The sequence below is a fragment of the Chelonia mydas genome, chromosome 2 (genome assembly GCF_015237465.2).
Source record: "Chelonia mydas isolate rCheMyd1 chromosome 2, rCheMyd1.pri.v2, whole genome shotgun sequence".
Classification (NCBI taxonomy): Eukaryota; Metazoa; Chordata; order Testudines; family Cheloniidae; genus Chelonia; species Chelonia mydas.
Window position 1 is genome coordinate 176223163 of NC_057850.1, and position 17224 is coordinate 176240386.

Consider the following 17224-nt stretch of genomic DNA (forward strand, 5'->3'; position numbering starts at 1 on the left):
ATGGGGAGGGAGGCTGGGTGGCAGTTCCTAGTAAAAATTTAATTTTCTTCATGCTGGACTGGCTCCAGAAAGAAACTATTTCCTTGGTAAGCTGTAGACTCAGACAAGTTAAGAAGATTTAACAGAAGACCTGTACTACTGCCAAAGACACACAGTAATTATACCTGAACTATAAGAACATGTGCTTTCATAAATACAAGTAAAACGTATTCAAGAAGGGCATAAACAGAACAATTTTATTTTCTATCACTTTTAGAACAAAATATACAATGGAATCATTTCAACACAGTATATGATTTAGGCAATGATTTGATTTTAAAATAGTCAGAGGTAAAGGATTTGACAAACTGTCTAGCTAAAATTACAATAGCAGCAAAGAATACTAAACTGTTTTATGATCAGATGTTATGCATGGTAACTGGTTCATACTACAGCACACATTGCTTTATACCCAATAAAGTGATCAGATTTAAATTGACAGTTGTTCAGTGACTTTGAATTCTTAACAATTTGCAGAATGTTTCTTTAATAAACTACTTCCTGTGTATCTGGTAACAAATAAAAGAAGAAATTCAAACAGTAAAAACCGGAGAATCACTTAAGCCTTTTTGTTAATTTCCATTCCATATTAACATTAAAAAAAACTTAGCACTTTATCATATCTCTATGAAGGGACTCTCTATGAAAACTTGAAATACTGGGAATTGTAATGGAGTGCAGAATTTTTTTCTGGCTTGAAATGGATAGGTGCACATTCTCTACATTTCTGAAATGTGCAATAATGAAAAATACATGCAAGAGATCAGTTATAAATATACTAAAAAACAGCTATAACCCTGTCATTTACACAGTTTAAATATATATTTTCTTTCAGAGAGTCAGTAGAAAGGTAGACAAATACAAAGGCAACACCATTTTACAAAATATTAGACTTATTTATGCATGCATATCTTTGATTTGGAAGTTGTTATTCAAGGGAGTTATTTTCTTTCCCTTCCTAATGGGAACGAATTACTTATCAAAACTCTATATATTTGAGAATGGCTTCAAGATTTACCTTGATCAGAGTCTTTAGCATGTTTGAAGAAATTAACAACAACAACAAAAAGACACCCTTAATGTTACATAAAGCAAATGAGGGGGAAGAACATTATTGCTGCCAACCCAGTGCAAGTTGTACTGATTGCCAAGAGTCACTTGGAGCCTCCTGCATTTGACAAGATATTTAAAATGCTTAATAATCTCTACATTTTTATGAGGCTGTTTAATTTAAAGTTAACTTTTAGGAGGCTGTATCTAGTTTTAAATTGTTTTACTTCTCTTCAGTGGAAAGCTCTTGACGAGATGTAACAGTTCAGTCACTTCTGGAAACTTGGGGAAAAAAATACTAGCTCACAAATAGATGAAACAAGTATTTACATTTCAAATAAGTCACACTGAACTATCCTATTACCCCAAATCTGCAAAAGCAATCTCTTACCAAGTAGTTAGTATAAATGGACTATAAGCTACAGTTTCTCACAAGTTGGCCTCATTATGATATTACAAGAATAATCAGTAAAACTAATGTTGATTTTCATATTTCACCAGTTTCAGAGATTAATGGCTTAAGATCAATCATTGAATGATGGACAACTATCAGTGTGCCAAGTATTAATCTCATTAAATGACTTATCTATAGGTATTTATAAATTCTTCCAATAAAACAGCTTTCTGAGCAGACAGTAAAAGCTTTTAAACAGGCTTGATATATTTATTTCCAAGCCACACATATATACTATATCTGGTTGTGATTTTTCATGTGTAGAGTTATCAAATACTAAGTTTTCATTTTTAAAAATTCCATTTACACTTTCACTTTTACAATTAAATACTTCCATAGAACAGTTTATCTGCTAATAATTTTTTGGCTGAAATCAGAAGTTTTTATTTAGGTAAAACACTAAGTTTAAATTACAACAATGCTTAAAACACTGTAGAAGGTGAAATGAGGGAAATACACTAGTGCAGTGGTTCCCAAACTTGTTCCGCCGCTTGTGCAGGGAAAGCCCCTGGCGGGCCGGGCCGGTTTGTTTACCTGCCGCGTCCACAGGTTCGGCCGATCGCGGCTCCCACTGGCCGCAGTTTGCTGCTCCAGGCCAGTGGGGGCTGCTGGAAGCAGCGGCCAGTACGTCCCTCATCCCACGCCGCTTCCAGCAGCTCCCATTGGCCTGGTGCAGCGAACCGCGGGCACTGGGAGCCACGATCGGCTGAACCTGCCGACGCGGCAGGTAAACAAACCAGCCCGGCTCGCCAGGGCTTTCCCTGCACAAGCGGCGGAACAAGTTTGGGAACCCCTGCACTAGAAGATTGATTCTCAAATGCTATTTATTAAAATGGAGTAACAGTTAAGATGATCTAATGTCAGATGTGCAAAAATTTTATAGTTATGACATCAAGTGACTGATGAAAGAAAGGTGAACATTTGAGTCCATCAGAATTTCATTGTCAGTGGTACTCAGTCTCTCTCTTTAGGACTTGTATGTGATTCACATATATCCTATAGGTCTGATCACCAGGACAGCTCCCCATGCTTTTTGGCACATACAAGAGCACTCACATAGCCAGGAAGTGGGAAGAGAGAAAATGTTGGAGGGGAATCACAGACAGCCACCAAACCGTGGAGTGACATCCAGACATGCTAAATGACAATGTCACAGCTCAGTCATTACGAGCAGTGTCTTCAAAGTTATACTGTGGCCCAGAAACCAGGTAATGAAGAAATGGCACTCCAGCTCTTCAATATGAGGTATCACTTCATTAGTCTCTTTGGACTGGTTTTATGTTCATACTGGGGATTTAAGACATGTAAATAAATAGAAGGGTGGAAACACAGTTTGGAGTTTGTCTAAGATTTACTAGAGTGGTTACTACAACTGTTAATTTAAGAAAGCTTAAGGACTTATTCATTTGTATAGTTTGTTAATTTTGGTGGCTGCATGCTCTACTGCCCAGAAGGAATTAAGGTGGCTGTTCAAATGAGAATACGTGCTAATAATCACTTCACCTACACCCACTGCAATAAGTCTGAAAATACTGTCCAAATTGCTAGAAGGAAGCTCATCTGAAAGAGGATTAAAAATATATATATACTATAATAGCTTCCTCCTATTTCTTACGCATCATTCACCCTAGGGGCAGAAATGAAGGCTGTCAGTATTATATCTTGGATCAACTTTTGAGGGATAGAAGAAAGGAAAATACTCTTGATGAAGCCTGTACCCCTAATTCCCATAACTCTGGCAAGATTGTGGGGAGGGGGAAGCTGTTTTGAGCACCTGTCCTAGACAATGACTGCTAATGACAGCAGGATCCTGGAGCACTGCAAGTCCCACTACACAGCAGCATGTGCCTGCTGTTGCAGAGGATATCGACCAGAAACAACACAGAATAAAGAGCTCTGAGCAGTCCTCAGACATTCTGAGCCCCTGTTCTTGAGGAAGGGGAGACACGGGATTGGGTCAGAAGGAAGAAAAGTGAAGGAGGGGTAGCAGAGAGACACAAGGGTATTAAAAAAAAAAATACAGAGAAGAGTGCCTCTGTTTCTACGCTTTGTACCTGTAAATCCTAGCTACTTGCCAAGCTCCTAGCCTAAACTGCACTAGAATGCTTAAGTCCCAGAGGTGGTCAACACAAGGTCCCAGAGGTGCTCAAGTTCCAGAGGCCACAGACTGCCTTTACTATCAGAAAAAGTTCAACTACGAGAGAGACAGGCCAACAGTATACATACTGTTTACTGCTTCACAAAAGTGTCTCCCAATAGCAAATTGTTGTTTTCTAATCTCCAGCCTAAACTGGAAAACTCTGTAGACACTAATTAGGAACCAAGAAAAGCTTTTTTGATCACACACCTAAACTAACTCTATCAGAGATATGCATGTGGCATAGGGTATGCCCCAGTCTCTATGAAGATAAAAGCATCTTTTAAGGGAAGACTGAATAATGCAAAAGAAAGCAAGAGGGTACAGGGAGCTGAACAATATCCAAATACTGCGGCAGAAGTTACAGAACAAAATTTATATATACAGTCTGAAAGCAACAAAGTTTACACTTATTTGTATGTGCCAGTTGTATCTCAGTAGAAGGTAGATGTTTGCTGGTGTGACAAGCAGAAAAAAAACAAATTGTACAGCTTTCTAGAGATATTATTTGCTTTGCTTTTCAAATGAAACTACTCACGTAGCTGTAAGCTTTCAGTTTAATCTATGGCTCTTCTACTTGTAATTTAGCTGAAAAAATTGATCATCTTTTTTTTTAAAAAAAAGCTATAATGTTATTTTAGACTGTTAAAAGGGAAGCAGCAAAGCTAAAGATAGAATGACAACAATAACACTGGAACAGAGAAGTTGGCGGAAAAGTAACTGGTCGATGAAAGCATGGCTTTCAACAGCTTTTCAGACAGAAGTTATTAATTTTAATTCCTTATGTAAAGAGTTGCATAAGGAGCATTAGATACTTTCTTTGTTTAACCCCAAAAAATGACAGGTGAAAAGCTCGTGGAAGCTCCAACCAACTCAGCCCATGCCTCCTTACAGAACTACAAGAGTAGGGATGTCCAAGATAAATGTGCGGGGAAATCCTGGCCCCTTGGAAGAGAATGGCAAAACTCCCACTGATCTTTGTGGTGTCATGATTTCATGCTATGAGAATCTCTTCACTATTTAACGTGGGAATTTTTGTTACTATAATTTAGAAAATACAAATTTGAAAGTATGTTAATAGGTATCATATCAAGGTTCTAGCAGGCATATATCATTGGAAGTAATAGTAAAGATTCAGGTCTGAAGAACAGGAAATGCTCCAGTTTTAGGATAAATACCCATACAGATTACAACACATGCAGAGTGTATACAAAATACAGGAGTATCACACTAAGTAGTACAAAGAGCTATGCTATCTTATTTAATATTGTGACTCAGCTATTTCAGTTATTTTTAAAATAGAGGCCTCTCTTTCCTCATGCAAAAACAGTTTTGTGAAATGGATACTCCCTGACTAAATGAAAGAGTCCTCTACCTGGCCAATTTTTACTCAGAAGGTCTTCATGGCCTGCCTTGCAACAAAAAGAATTCAAGAGTTTCTTAACTACTGTGTTAGTTTTAGGGACAATTTTAACACAGTATGTATGTACGTACACACACACAAACTGTATTCATAAATAGAGCAGGTCTGCACAGAGTTGCCTATGGCTCTAATTTTTGATCTCAGAGAACCAACTATTTTGTTGACATTTTCCCTAAAGAATGATGTAAATAAATCTCTTCAGCTGGAATTTCTCTTATGTCCTAGGGTAAGTATGGTGGCAACACTATGCAGTGTTAGGAAAGAGATTTTATATTCTGCCCTATGAAATGAGTGAGGACAATATAAAAAAAACTGATTACACAATTGTCTACTCTCTCACGTCTGCAGGTCCAGAGAAGAAAGTTAGATACAGATGAATACAATACATGTATATGATGGGGGGAAAGAAAGTCACAAATCAGAAACAGTCTCAATCTACACCAGTGTTGAATTTAGTTTGGAACTTAAAGCAAGCTTAACTAAGAAGGGTTTCAATGTGGCTTGCATCATTAAGTTCACAGACATGCCCTCAGATCCAACCTAAAATGTGAATCAGCATTATTATACTGCTTCATCCTAACAAACATTACAGCAAATGTTTGACTATTTGAATTGTAAAATACAGCTAATTTACATAGATATCATCACCATCCAAAATGTACAAATCTGAATTCAAACCTATCATTTTGCTTGCAACAAACCCTGTTTGCTAGAGTATAAAGGCTCAGATTTAAACAAAAGTAGTCATTTAAAAACACAACCAATGTACTGTGAAAGAGCTTTACATGCCATTCTTCATGCTCTGTTTGGAGACATTCATACTTCTAGTAAAACCAAAGGGTAACCATTCCATTTTTCTCTGTAAACAAACACACTGCATTTTGGTCCTCCATGACTAAGAAGTCTCCATACCTCATTTTGGAGCAGTCTTTGTACAGCTGAGAGAAACTGATACAACTGAAATACTCAACAGCAGAGTGCAAAGTCTGTATTCAGACTCTACTTTTAGTCCCCGAGGCCTTGTGTTGACTGGGTAAAAGTGGAAAGCCACGAAGACATGGCTGATTTTGCATTTGTGAAGGCCCCTCCTACTGACTGACCTGCATTATAAACAAACAAAAAAGAGAAAAAAGTTACTCATGAAAGTGTAATACGATTTTTCTAGATAGTATATACACCATAACATATAAAAGACAGCACAGAATGATTACAAACACCTCAGTGGTTTAATTTGCAACTTAAAATGTAAATACCCAGACACACTCAAAGAATTTAAAGATGGCATCTTAGAAGAAATGGTTTGTGCTAACCAGCAATAATTATAGTCTTTAAGTTGCCTCTTCAGGTCCCAGCCCGAAAGGCTCTCAGGGCCCAAGTTCATCTCAGAACAGTAGCAGCAGAGGCTCCAAGAGAGAAAGAGGGATCAGGCAGATCACTTCCATTCTGAATAATCAGTTCAAGAACTTTGGCAAAGCCACAAGAGAACAAGCACTTATGAAGCTCCTTAACTGGGGGCCTTGTGTTCTCTTTCACCACTTGATGAGGTCATGCTGGACAATCAAAACAGTATAGACTTGATCTAAAGTCCACTGAAGTCAATGGGAGCCTTTCTATTGACTTCAATGGTCTTTAGATCAGGCACTGTCAGAGAAACACAAAATGAGAATAATTTGTTATTGCTGGAGCGTATGGCTTAATAGTTTAGGCACTTACTGAGGATGAACAATCTTTCATCTGAAAGCTTAAAAAACAGATATCTACTCTGGGCAAAGCCTGGATTTTAAACAGAAGTTTACTCCGGTGTCCTTATCTAAAATATCCTGTTGTCCTATTGTTGTGTATTGTGCTGTGTCCCAATTATTAACTTGTCTGCCAGCCTTCCCGCCTCCCCCCGGCCAGAGGTGGCTGCATTTCTGTGGTGGGTAGATATATCTGTAAAGCCCATTAGGATAAAATGCACTATAGAAATGTAATACACTATTATTAAATAACCATGGCATATCATGCTTGCAGTATCTAGCTAGCTGCACATGCTTTCAACCTGGTTACAGACAAATTTCTTACCTACAGCTTTTCCTGTTTGCATAACATTCCGGCTGGTATTGACCATGGCAGTTCCAATTTTCTTGCCACGTTCACTGTTCTGGACAGAGCTAAGCACGAGAAATGTTGCAAGTGCATTAGTCAACTGACTCACTACCAGCTCAAGGGACAACATTTAGTCTAAAATATCAATTAAGTATAATCAAGCTCATAAGATTCAGATCTATCTCCTCATTCCACCACAGACCAGTTACACACATAAACATGTGTGTTGGGCATGGCGGAGGAAGGGGACAATAGATTCATCATTATGGAACATACTGTGCTCTTTGGTGTAAGACCCGAAGACATTTGTGGGAAGTGTTTCTGTTGTAGATTACAAGACAAAATTTTACAGCATCTACATTTAGGTACCTCTGAAAATGTTACCCTTAGTCTATAAGTTTTGTTAAAAAGCATGTGGCTGGTGGGCTGGTTCTGAATGTTTGTCATTGCTTTGTCCATTCAGAAGAACTGTTAATTTTATTTTGTGATTCTATCAATAAGAATCCACTTTTTGAACAAATATGCCTTTCATTTCATGCTTTTTCAAACAAGGAAGGGAGAATTATGTTACTATCACTGGAAAAAAAAAAGCATAAAGCAATTCGTTTCTATTCATTTTAAATGGCAGCAGTTGTAAAATCCTCTCATTTGGTTTTACAATATAACATTCAAATAAAAACGTCAGTTTCCTCATCCACTCCATATATATGTACACGTATCAAAACCTTCAACAATACAGCTATAGTAAAGCAAGCTGCGTTCTATTCCACTTAAAACACTTCCAGGCAAATTGTCAAATAACTTAAATCTTTATTGTTGATGTATAAGGGATAAAGAGCAGATTCTTTTCAGTTACCAGTTTGGGCTGGATTAGCAAAGTCTAATTTTGATAAGGTGAGCATTTTTCACAGCACTGTCACTTATGGAGAATAAATATGTTGTTGCAAGAATATTTCTTTCATTAGAATCATACTTTAAGGACTACTGATCCCCTTAAATTCAGTTTAGAGTTTCACAAAGTGTTAATGTCTCCTCTCAAAAAAAAGTTTAGGTGATAAAATTGTATCAAAAAAAAAAGGGGACACCAATGGCTTTGGGGATTAGAAAGGAGTTACAAGAAGATTTATCTCCAGATTACAGGCTAAAACAAGGTCTAAATTGAAATTGATAGCAACTGCTATTATGGTAAGGTAGCTTTTGTGAAATGGGTTTCTGATCTCAGTTTTCATCATGGAAACCTAGCCACTGTTACGATGAGCACAGGCAACAAGGACCAAACCTTTTCTCTCTCGAGCTGTCCCTTGAAGTCAGGTTTTATTTCTACACTAAAAAATTGACTGTAAAAATGATACCTTTGTACCTCCATAGATCTTCTCCCTCTTCTTAGAAAGTCACATCTGCTAACTTTAGTGACAAGAGTGACAGCTAGCGAACAAGAGCAGCAAACAAGAGAATTCTCCAGCTGAAGGATGAGACACCCTTGAATGAGTTTGTTTGTTGTGTGCTTGCTTGCTTGCCATACACTTGCTGAGCCAAGGGCTGAAAGCTTACTAATGAGGCTCCAGCTTACCTTAAGATCCCTAACCCAGTTAGGATCCCTTAAAGGGGGGCGGGAGGGGAAGGGCGGCGCTAACTCAAGGAGAACAGGGGTTTAAAAAGCCAGCTCCTAAGCAACCAGAAGAGCTAGCAAACGGGAGTTTTGCAAGGGAGTTTAGAGACTGAGTATGAGAGGCAGATACTCCTAACAAACACTCTAAACACAGGCCACTAAGGATACCCCTCCTGGGGAGGGAACCCCAGCTACTAGGAAGAGTCAGTAACGGTAAGGGGGGATTCAATTATTAGAAATAAAGATAGCTGGGTTTGTGATGACCAGGAGACCAACATAGTAAATTGCCTACCAGGTGCAAAAAAGTTGCATGTCTCATGAGACATTTAGACAGCCTTCTGTGCAGTGCTGGGGAGGAGCCCGTGGGATGTCTCCACCCAAACTGTGTGTTCCTCAGCACCTGTTGCTTTCCCCCAGCTCTTAGTTTAAAAACTCCTCTATGACCTTTTTAATTTTACATGCCAGCAATCTGGTTCCGTTTTGGTTTAGATGGAGCCCATCCTTCCTGTAATAAACCTAAATCCTCCTCCCTATACCATCGTCTCATCCATGCATTGAGACCCTGTAGTTTTGCCTGTCTTTCTGGCCCTGTGAATGGAACTGGAAGCGTTTCAGAGAGTGCTACCATGGAGCTCCTGGGCTTTAATCTCTTACCTAGCAGCCTAAATTTGTCCTCTGGGCAGGGGTGGCTCTACCAATTTTGCCGCCCCAAGCAGTCGCTGCCGAATTGCTGCTGCCGCAACAGCGGCAGACCTGCCGCCGAATTGCTGCCGCAGGACACCGTCTGCCGCCCTATTCTGAATGCCGCCCCAAGAACCTGCTTGGAAAGCTGGTGCCCGGAGCCGGCCCTGCCTCAGGGACCTCTCTCCTACCATTTACTGAAGGGGGAATTCTATAACCTAGTAAAGGGGATAGGAAAGAAGTTGGTAAAGTACAGGTAGGAGCTAGTGAGGAAAAGTCAAACAAAACAGTCTCATTTATATATATAACATATAAAGGCAAGCAACTGAATGCTGACAAAATGAACAAATGCTTGTATACAAATTATAGAAATCTCAGTACTAAAGCGCATGAACGAGAGTGCCTGGCATTAAATGAAGATATTGATATAATCCACATCATGGAAACTCGGTGGAATGAGGATAATCAGTGAGATGTGTTAATACCAAGTACAAAATATATATGAATGAGAGAGTAAGTCACACTGGTAGGAGAATGGCCCTCTATGTGAAAGAAAGCATAGAGTCAAATAAAGTAAAAATCTTAAATGAGTCAGACTTTACAATAGAATCTCTATGGATAGAAATTCCATGCTTGAACAATAAGAGTATAGCAGTAGGAATATACTACCAACCACTTGACCAGGATGGTGACAGTGACTGTGAAATACTCAGGGAGATTAGAGAGGATACAAAGGTAGAAAACCCAATATTAATGGGGAATTTCAACTATGATCCTCGAGTAGAGATGCAGCAATAAAATTTCTAGACATATTAAATGACTGCTTCTTGGAGCAGCTTGTCCTGGAACCCATAAAGGGAGAAGCAGTTCTTAGTATCGTCCTAAGTGGAGCACAGGATCTGCTCCAAAAGGTGAACATAGCAGAACTGCTTAATAATAATGACCATAATATAATTAAATTTAAGATTCGTATGGGGGAGAAATGCCAAAGAAACCCACCACAGTAGCAATTAACTTCAAAAAGGTGAACTACACAAAAATGAAAAACAGTTAAAGAAAAATTAAAAAGAACAGTCACAAGGGTGGAATGCCTGCAAACTACATGAAGACTATTTCAATACACCATAATGGAGGCTCAAACTAAATGTTTGCACCAAATAATAATAATAAAAAAGAGAAAGAGGATCCAATATGGCTAAACAGCAGAGTTAAAGAAATGGTTAGAGGCAAAAAGACATCCTTTAAAGATAAAAAGTCAAATCCTAGTGTGGAGTATAGAAAGAAGCATAAACTCTGGCAAGTCAAGTGTAAAGTATAAGAAGGCAGACCAAGAAAGAATTTGAAAAGGAAGTAACTAAGGACACAAAATCTAACAGCAAAAAAACCAAAACAAAACAAAACAAAAAACCATTAGGTACATCAGGAGCAGTAGTCAGTGGGACAACTGGACGACAGAGGTGCTAAAGGAGCATGCAAGGAGGATAAGGTTGTTGTGGAGAAGCTAAATGAATTAATTTTTTTGCATCAGTCTTCATTGCAGAGGACATGGGGGAGATTCCCATATCTAAGCCTTTCTTTTTAGGTGATAAATCTGAGGAACTATCCCAGACTGAGGTATCATTACAGAAGGTTGTGAAACAAACTGATAAACAGTAATAAGTCACGAAGACCGGGTGGTATTCTCCCAAGAGTTCTGAAGGCACTAAGATATGAAACTGCAGAACTACTAACAGTGTTATGTAACCTATAGCCTAAATCAGCCTCTGTACCAGATGACTGGAGGAGAGCTAATATAACGTGTTTTTTTAAAAAGGCTCCAGAGATAATCCTGGCAATTATAGGTTGGTAAAACTAACTGCAGTACCAAGCAAATTGGTTGAAACTATAATAAAGAACAAAATCATCAGACATACAGATAAACATGATATTCTGGGGAAGAGTCAACACTGCTTTTGTAAAGGGAAATCATCCCTCACCAATCTATTAGAATTCTTTGAGGAATCAACAAGCATGTGGACAAGGGTGATACAGTCGATATAATATACTTGGGCTTTCAGCGTATGTCTACATTGTAATGTAAGCCCAAGGTTAGTAGAAATTGAGTTAGCAGATCCTGGGTTTGTTAACTTAAGGCTTTAGCACCTATGCTCATTTGTAACCCCAAGTTATGAATTGGTGAACTCTGGGTTCTAGCATGGGGCTCCAGCACCTACACAGTATTATGTGGGCCCAAGTCCACCCATATCCCAGACTTCTTTGAACCAGAATGTAGCCGCTGTAGCCCTTTGTTTGTGGTGCAGAGTGGGAAAACTTGACTGTCCATCAAACTTGACTCTCCAGAGGACAAAGGAACTTGGCCTGTGGGATACTCTTGGTGGACTCTAAGAGCACGAGTCCAGTGGGGCTGCATCTACACTGCAAAGCAATAGGGCTTGAACCCATGGCACGATGTTGATTCAGGCTCAGACCCCTGTAGGGTCCTGGGTCCAATATGTGTGTAGACGGAAGGGGGGTTAGGTTTGAGCCCGAGTTGGAACTCTGCATTTATGTTCCAGTGTAGGCATAGCCTTTGGCAAGGTCCCCCACCAAAGGCTCTTAAGCAACCTAAGCAGTCAGGGATAAGAGGGAAGGTGCTCTCCTGGACAGTAACTGATTAAAAGATAGGAAACAAAGGGTAGAAATAAATGGTCAGGTTTTCACAATGAAGCGAGATAAATAGCAGGGTCCCCCAAGGATTTGTACTGGGATGTGTACTGTTAAGCATATTCATAAATGTTCTGGAAAATGGGGTGAACAGTGAGGTGGCAAAATTGCAAGGTATTTATTCAAGACAATGAGATCCAAAACCAAGAACAAAAAGTTACAAAAGGATCTCACTAAACTGCGTGACTGGGTGAAAAAATGGCAGATGAAATTCAAACTTGATTTGTGCAAACTAATGCATACTAGAAAAAACAATCCCAACTATACATACAAAGTGATGGGTCTATAAATTAGCGGTTACCACTCAAGAAAGAGATCTTGGAATCATCATGGATAGTTCCCTGAAAACATCCAACTCAATGTGAAGCGGCAGTCAAAAAAAGCTAACAATGTTAGGAACCATTAGGAAAGGGATAGATAAGATGACAAAAATATCATAATGCTACTATATAAATCCATGGTATCCCCATACTTTGAATACTATGTGTAGTTCTGGTCGCCCCATCTCAAAAAAGATATATTAGAATTGAAAGAGTTACAGGGAAGGGCAACAAAAATTATTAGGGTTATGGAACAGCTTCCATATGAGGAGAAATTAAAAAGACTGGGACTGTTCATTTTAGCAAAGAGATTATGAAGGGGGGGGCAACCTTTTCTAATGCCAGTATATCTTTTTTGAGATGAGGGGACCACATCCGTACGCAGTATTCAAGATATGGGTGTACCATGGATTTATACAAGGGTAATAAGATAGTCTCAGTCTTATTCCCTATCCCTTTTTTAATGATTCCTACCATCCTGTTTGCTTTTTTGATTGCCGCTGCACACTGCGTGGACGTCTTCAGAGAAGTATCCACGATGACTCCAAGATCTTTCTCCTGATTAGTTGTAGCTAAATTAGCCCCCATCATATTGTATGTATAATTGGGGTTATTTTTTCCAATGTGCATTACTTTACATTTATCCACATTAAATTTCATTTGCCATTTTGTTGCCCAGTCACTTAGTTTTGTGAGATCTTTTTGAAGTTCTTCACAGTCTGCTTTGGTCTTAACTATCTTGAGCAGTTTAGTAACATCTGCAAACTTTGCCACCTCGCTGTTTACCCCTTTCTCCAGATCATTTATGAATAGGTTGAATAGGTCCTAGGACTGACCCTTGGGGAACACCACTAGTTACCCCTCTCCATTCTGAAAATTTACCATTTATTCCTACCCTTTGTTCCCTGTCTTTCAACCAGTTCTCAATCCATGAAAGGATCTTCCCTCTTATCCCATGACAACTTAATTTACGTTAAGACCCTTTGGTGAGGGACCTTGTCAAAGGCTTTCTGGAAATCTAAGTACACTATGTCCACTGGATCCCCCTTGTCCACATGTTTGTTGACCCCCTCAAAGAACTCTAACAGATTAGTAAGATATGATCTCCCCTTACAGAAACCATGTTGACCATTGCGCAACAATTTACGTTCTTCTATGTGTCTGACAATTTTATTCTTTACTATTGTTTCAACTAATTTGCCCGGTACTGACGTTAGACTTACCGGTCTGTAATTGCCAGGATCACCTCTAGAGCCCTTCTTAAATATTGGCGTTACATTAGTTATTCTCCAGTCATTGGGTACAGTAGCTGATTTAAAGGACAGGTTACAACCCATAGTTAATAGTTCCGCAATTTCAATTTTGAGTTCTTTCAGAACTCTTGGGTGAATGCCATCTGGTCCCGGTGACTTGTTACTGTTAAGTTTCTCAATTAATTCCAAACCTCCTCTAGTGACACTTCAATCTGTGACAGTTCCTCAGATTTGTCACCTACAAAAGACAGCTCAGGTTTGGGAACCTCCCTAACATCCTCAGCCGTGAAGACTGAAGCAAAGAATTCATTTAGTTTCTCCTCAATGACTTTATCGTCTTTAAGTGCTCCTTTTGTGTCTCGATCGTCCAGGGGCCCCACTGGTTGCTTCTGATGTACTTAAAAAAACATTTTGTTTTTACCTTTTGAGTTTTTGTCTAGCTGTTCTTCAAACTCCTTTTCGCTTTTCTTATTACATTTTTACATTTAATTTAGCAGTGTTTATGCTCCTTTCTATTTACCTCACTAGGATTTGACTTCCACTTTTTAAAAGATGCCTTTTTATCTCTCACTGCTTCTTTTACATGGTTGTTAAGCCAATGTGGCTCTTTTTGAGTTCTTTTACTGTGTTTTTTAATTTGCGGTATACATCCTTATATGTTGCTAGTTTAGTGCAGCATATAATTTCACAAAGAGGGTCAATTCCCGTATCTTTAAAGGAATCTCGATTTATCTACATATTCTCAGTTTAGCAACAGACAATAAAATATCAAAGTATTATATACTTACTGTGATAATCTTAACTTTACGTCTGATACAGAGTATTGGCCCTGGAATGGGTGGCTGGAAGGGGAAAAATATAGTGTTTTAATTTTGCCATTTTTTCCATAATGAAAAAACAGAATGGTTTTATTTGCTGGTTGTCCTCCACTGAAACAAAGAAAATATCTAGTTATACATGTCCCAGTTGTGATTCAGTTGTAGGATTTTGACGAATCACCTGTAATCTGCCATCCATTTACAAACTACACGTTTCATCTTCTTTTCAAACCTCATAAAAGCTGGCAGCTGAGACAATCCTCCTGCTGACAAGATGAGGCATAATGAGAGAAGTGGTGTCTTGGATAGCCATGTAGGGCTTCATAGATTTAAAAAAAAAAAAATGCCATAAACTGAACTCAAACAACAGCCAATGCAACATATGGAGTCTAGGTTTAACTAGTGCAATTTTAAACTGACAAGGCATTAAAAACTATGGCAAAGTCTACATTTAAAAAGGAAAGAATACAACCTCTGAACCAACAACACTGCTGTCAAATGATGATCCTGGCCACTACTACTCCCTGGAAAATAGATGCAACCAAAAATGCACAGGAACCAGCAGACTGTAAACCTCTAAGGAAAGGTGGATGAAGCCTCTGCACACTTACCCTCCCCCATAAGGAGGACAGCCAACTCTCACAAAGTTATTCAGAGACTTCCTACCAGCTTCACTTCTGTTTTCAGGCAGAGCTTTAGCAAGCTTCTTCTCATCTATGCCCCACAATCTGAGTCAGGTGCTAGTAATGAGAGAGGCTGCATCACCCTGGTCTGGAGAAAAGGAGGTACCTCCAGAAACTTTATAGCATTTCAGTCCTGAATATCTCAAAGTTTCCCAGAGTTACCTCATATAGGCTGTAGGGAGGAGCAATGAAAGAGAACCTTGTAACATCCCACACAAAAGCGCTCTGATTCCATATAAGAACAGCACAATAAACTCTTTATTTCCCCCCTTTTTTCTGAACTTGGTTTCTTACCTAGAATTTACCTCTGCAAGAGCAGGATGCTTGTTGCTGTTCCATACTCTGTAGTTGTGTGTATTTTTCCAAGTTGCTACAAAGGCTGTTCCAAAGTCCGACAATATCTTTTCGTTATCTGATTAATAAAAGACAGAAGGTGAATGAACCTGTAGCAATGCACGGAGGATGTAAAAGAAGAAATGAAAGGGAGGTTTTGAAAGAAAATAGAAATTTCTTCGATTCTTGTCAACCAGAGAACACAGGGTTCCAGTTCCATAAACATTAGCAAAGCAACAAGCTCATTATTCTGGGTTTAAAAAAATGCCACTGCCCAACACAAAGAGTTAAGGAAAGGAAAATGGAGTTCAGACAACCAAGAAATTCATTTAAAGGAACACTGACAACTTAGGAGTCCGATGGCACCTTAAAGACGAACAGATTTATTTGGGCATAAGCTTTCATGGGTAAAAAACCCACTTCTTCAGATGCATCTGAAGAACCGCAGATGCATCTGAAGAAGTGGGGTTTTTACCACAAAACCTTATGCCCAAATAAATCTGTTCACCTTTAAGGTGCCACCGACTCCTCATGGTTTTTGTGGATACAGACTAACAAGGCTACCCCTTGGATACTGACAATTTAGTTTAGATACAACTTAGTTTTTTTTTAAAAAATATCAATATGAATAAAATTATTTTGATTTTTTGATATCAAGCTGTTAAACATCCCCATATAATGAACCCAAACTGCACTGTGCCACCACATGAAAATCTGAAAGTGAAGGTAAGTGGCCTAGCTCTGTTGCAAGGCATTACCCGACAGCAGGAAACAAGTCAAAGAACATGATATCACCTGTACTGATCTTCTCCTAACACAGGGGCGGGCAAACTTTTTGTCCTGAGGGCCACATCGGGTTTCGGAAATTGTACGGAGGGCCGGTTAGGAGAGGCTGTGCCTCCCCAAACAGCCAGGCGTGGCCCAGCCCCCGCCTCCCCCACTTCTTGCCTGCTGATGGCCTCTCCCCGGGACTCCTTCCCGATTCAACCCCCCCTGTCCCATGACTGCCCCCCACCGCCCCATCCAACCCCACCTCTCATTCCTGACTGCCCCCCCGGGACTCCTGCCCCCATTCAACCCCCCTGTTCCCTGCCCTCTGACCACCCCGATCCCTATCCACACCCCCGTCCCCTGACCACCACCCCCCAAACTCCCCTGCTCTCTATCCAACCCCCCCTGCTCCCTTACCACGCTGCCTGGAGCACCGGTGGCTGGCGGCACTACAGCCACGCCACCCAGCTGGAGCCAGCCACGCCACCGGGCAGCACAGAGCACCAGCTCAGGCCGGGCTCTGCAGCTGCGCTGCCCCTGGAGCTCGCAGCCCCGCCGCCCAGAGCATTGCGCCGGCAGCGCAGTGAGCTGAGGCTACGGCGGAGAAGGAACAGCCAGGGAGGGGCCAGGGGCTAGCCTCCGGGGCCAGGAGCTCAGGGGCGGGGCAGGAGGATCCTGCGGGCTGGATGTGGCACGCGGGCCATAGTTTGCCCACCTCTGCCCTAACAGCAGAACCCTGCTTTACTGTACTACATTAAACTGCAAATTCAATTTGAGGGTGAAGCTGAGAGTTACTAAAGTGTGAATTAATGAACCATCATATACTACTGGTGTATTATGTTAATGACCCTTTAGCAATATA

The 17224-nt window shown here is 40.0% G+C and overlaps 1 protein-coding gene across 3 annotated transcripts in view; it reads right to left on the reverse strand.

Annotated features, from left to right (window-relative positions):
* Window positions 1–209: 209 nt before the first annotated feature.
* AVL9 (AVL9 cell migration associated) overlaps window positions 210–17224 on the reverse strand; it is a 68380-nt gene continuing 51365 nt past the window's right edge. The window contains exons 13-16 of one of the 3 annotated variants that reach the window (XR_006288879.1): window positions 15564–15670; window positions 14546–14599; window positions 7168–7256; window positions 210–6203 (exon numbers count right to left, since the gene is read on the reverse strand). Coding sequence is in view for 2 of the 3 variants with exons in the window: in XM_037890094.2 (XP_037746022.1) it covers window positions 6109–6203; window positions 7168–7256; window positions 14546–14599; window positions 15553–15670 (356 nt within the window). In the remaining variant the exon portion in view is untranslated. Of the gene's footprint in view, window positions 6204–7162; window positions 7257–14545; window positions 14600–15552; window positions 15671–17224 lie in introns of those variants that run through there. The other 2 variants (XM_037890094.2, XM_043540640.1) reach the window with 2 other exon arrangements.